Source organism: Arachis duranensis, chromosome 5 (genome assembly GCF_000817695.3).
Source record: "Arachis duranensis cultivar V14167 chromosome 5, aradu.V14167.gnm2.J7QH, whole genome shotgun sequence".
NCBI classification, from domain to species: Eukaryota; Viridiplantae; Streptophyta; class Magnoliopsida; order Fabales; family Fabaceae; genus Arachis; species Arachis duranensis.
In genome coordinates this window covers 100,348,661-100,352,432 of record NC_029776.3, presented here as the reverse complement: position 1 = coordinate 100,352,432, position 3,772 = coordinate 100,348,661, and the positions used below count along the sequence as shown (strand labels likewise).

General features: G+C 35.9%; 1 protein-coding gene across 1 annotated transcript; it reads right to left on the bottom strand.

Annotated features, from left to right (window-relative positions):
- Positions 1–284: 284 nt before the first annotated feature.
- On the bottom strand, positions 285–2,604 carry LOC107490944 (subtilisin-like protease SBT4.6). The gene has a single exon (XM_016111740.3). The coding sequence runs from the start codon at positions 2,511–2,513 to the stop codon at positions 339–341; it is 2,175 nt and encodes a 724-aa protein (XP_015967226.1). The 5' UTR covers positions 2,514–2,604; the 3' UTR covers positions 285–338.
- Between the last annotated feature and the right edge of the window lie 1,168 nt (positions 2,605–3,772).

Here is a 3,772-nt window from a genome sequence, read left to right as displayed (position 1 = left end):
CGAAGGGTAATCAAGAATTGAGAATTGATCATTGATTGATGAGTTGAAATGGTGAACACTAATTGGGTTATATAGTGAGCACTTATTCTATAAACCACTCTCTCAAACACAACCAAAAGTATATATCAAGTAATAAGTATGAACTGAACTAGTGTTTGTTTTGTGTTCTTGATTGTTTCAGTTGTAGAAACTAAGAATGAAAGAGGGCTCCCGTATGAAAAGGAAAATGGAAGGAATAAGGAAATTGGCACCATTATAGAGAGAGAGAGAGAGAGAGAGAGAGAATAGGTCTTTAATTTTATTTAGTATAATTCTAATTTTGGCACCAAAACATGAAATCAAATTTGGGTGACGTCTACAATAATGGGAATTCTCACTCTATGTTTTTCATCTGTCCATACAAGTGATGACGAAAGTACAATTGGCTTAGAAAATTTTCCTCCAGCAACATTGACACTGAAAGATTGTTTTTCCCCAAGAGATTTGAACGAGAGAACTTGAGGCACGATGGTGATATTGATGTTGGAAATTTTTGTGACACTGGCCTTGTAGGTGGAATTAGCGATGCCAACATTTGTGACTGTTCTTGTGAAATTTACCATAAACGGTTGAATTAGTTGCACTTGATATACAATTGAAGGATAGTTAATATCTTTGAGCAATGATTTCCCACTTGAAGAAGAACAAGCACTATTATCACCACTGATTTTTCTCACTGTTGCAGTATCATATCCTATGTCACATAACAAATTCACATAGTCATCCTTAGAAAGATCCAAAATGAGTCCAGGGTCAATAACTTTTACCGGGTTTACATGCCCTGCTCCATAAGCAAAATTCTTAAGATCTTGACTACCATTCATCGGTATTGCAGTAGTCATAATAGAAGATTTTATAGCTGCAGGGGACCAATCAGGATGAAAACTCTTAACATATGCAGCTATACCAGTAACATGGGGGCAAGCCATTGATGTTCCTGTCATGATGTTGTATTTGACATGTCTATTGTCTCCGGGGAACCCTGAGGGATTCGCATTAGGCGAAAACGCTGCCAATATTTCAACTCCAGGGGCACTTATGTCCGGCTTCAAAATTTCTGGAATTAATGGATTTGGTCCCCGAGAAGAGAAATCAGCTATGTATGGAGCATTTGGATCATTCATGGCTTCACTCTTGAGAATCTCCACTTGAGGGTTATTAGTAGAATTAGCATAAGACAGAGCATGAGCATATGTAATCTCATCTATTCTTGATGCAGGGTAAGGAACAACTCCAGCATGTTGGTCAGAGTTAATCACAATTGATCCAAATGCGCCATATTCATATCCCGTTTGAACTCCATCTTCTGAAGAACATAAAAGTATGTTCCCTATTACCTTCTTGGGATCTAGACAATCGCAAGTTGAGCCATTGCAATACGGGAGCGAAGCATGCTCCCCAGGAAGTAAAGCAATCTTTTTCCCACTTGATGCGAAACTATTTATCGATCTCCCGGACAATGTTTGTCCATTCCCAAGAGAAAACTTGTCAATGATTCGACGATCCATGATGCTAGCTGCAACGCTTAGTAACCAAGGTGCTACGCTAGTAATAGTCCCTCTAGAGGGACCACTGTTTCCACATGACTGGACAGTGAGAATCCCTTTCTCCATTGCATGAAAAGAACCAATTGCTATAACATCTAACTTGAAATCTACTTCTTCTCGACGTCCAAGTGAAATTGTGATGAGATCTACACCATCTGCAATGGCATCATCAAAAGCTTTTAATATGTCAGCCTCAACGCATCGTTCAGTTACGCAAACTTGGTAGACGGCTAATCTTGAAGATGGAACCGCTCCTTTTGCAATTCCTTTTGCAATTCCATAAAAGCTTGCGTCTTTTACTTTGTTACCAGCTGCAATTGAGGCTATATGGCTTCCATGACCAACATTGTCTCTTGCCGACGAAGACGACCCACCATCGTCGATGTATTTTCTTGCTCCAATGATCTTCTTGTTACAAGTGAAATTGTTCCCTCCTGCACATTCACCTTTCCACGTTTTCGGAGCAGGGCTGAAGCCATAATCAGAAAAACTATCTGACTCAGGCCAAATTCCAGTGTCTATGACTCCAATTATGATATCGCTTTCGCCCGGGCTCCTTCGCCTTTTGTCTTGGAAGCCCATGAAGTCCCAGGACCTTGTTGTATGAAGCTTTAAAGTTTTGCTTTCGAAAACAGAGACTACTTCATCCATTCTAGCAAGATCATGCACTTCTTGGTCTGTTAGTTTTGCAGCAAACCCATTGAAGCTCCGGTTGTAACTTCTGATCAAGGAATGTTCTGCAAAATCATTTCCCATAACTTGGCGTAACATGCTTGAATGCTGAGACGCTGGTGCGTAGTCTCCATTTGGAAGTGACCCCATATACACAACATGTAACTTTCGTTCTTCATGGGCAACGCAAAGCATAAACTTGTACATGGCAAGAATGATTGATGTGCACAATAGAATGTGCTTCCAATCTGCCATTGTTCAAGCTTCAAGGTAAGAACGGTATAGAATTTTGCTCAAAATGAGGCTTTATATACGTAAATGATGTAAACACAGCAAGACCAACTTTTGTTTCTAGTTATCAAGACTTGGTGTAAATACACAGAAAAGTTTTGCAAGCATTTAATACTCTTTCCATGAACAAAGAACGGAAAATAGACCATATTTATTGCAGGAAAATGGCATTAAACCTTTTATGACTTTTCTATTTCTAATATATTAATTTTTTTGTATTTATTTGTTTAGCGTAAGGTCACAATTAGGTTCTCCAAAAATTTTATTTTAGATTAATGGCTCGTTTGAAAAACTTGAAAAGTAATTTTTTTGAGTTTATAACTTATAAAAAGTAGTAGTATTAATGTTTGGTGTAATTTTCAAAACCAAATTGCAGTTTTTTAAAAAGTTATTTAGATGCTTATAAAGAAGTTAAAAAAAATTATTTCTCTCATAATACTACTATTTTTTATCATATTTTTATAAAAAAAAAATCTAAGGGCCAGCAGTTTTATTGAATTTTGGCCAGTATGTAACTAGCAGAGAAAGGTGAGCCATTGGATGAAATCTCACACCAATCTCACACCATTAAATCATTATTGATGGCTAGTTGATGGCTAACAATCACAAAAATTGCTGGTCCCCTAGCATTGCTCTTTATAAAATAAGCCCTTTTAGAGTTAAAAATCCAAATACAAAATAATTTATTTATAAGCTACTTTTAATATAGTCATTTATTGTTTAAGCTATTTTGTCAAAAAGAGCTTAATTAAGTTGTTTACTCAAACTGAACCTAATTAGTTTATTAAAAAAAAAGATTTTGCTAGGTGGACGATAGATTTTATAAACAATGTGAATAATGGGTTTTAAAATTGACATAATAAAACAAAAAAAAACACTCTACCTCCAAATTATCTCCTAAATCTACACACTCAGTGAATTGAACATCCAGCTATTATTAACTGTGCATGAGTAAATCGAATCAAAAGAAATAATCATTTAATTAAAAATAATGAACATAATCATCTGGATACCTATTGAATTAAACATTCGACATATCCAATATTCACATTGTTTAGTATTTTCATTGTCTACTTATACTTCTCCTAAAAAATATCAAATAGAGAATACTTTATGCTCTTCTATCAATAAAAAACGAAGCAGAATTGTACATGTATTTTGTTATTAGAGTTGGAAGTGAGTCGAGTTGAGTCGAGTTAGACCAAACTCAAGTTCAGCTCATG

Bases quoted from the DNA above. Each gene is read 5' to 3' on its own strand.
- LOC107490944 (XM_016111740.3), bottom strand. From the start codon at position 2,513: ATGGCAGATTGGAAGCACATTCTATTGTGCACATCAATCATTCTTGCC.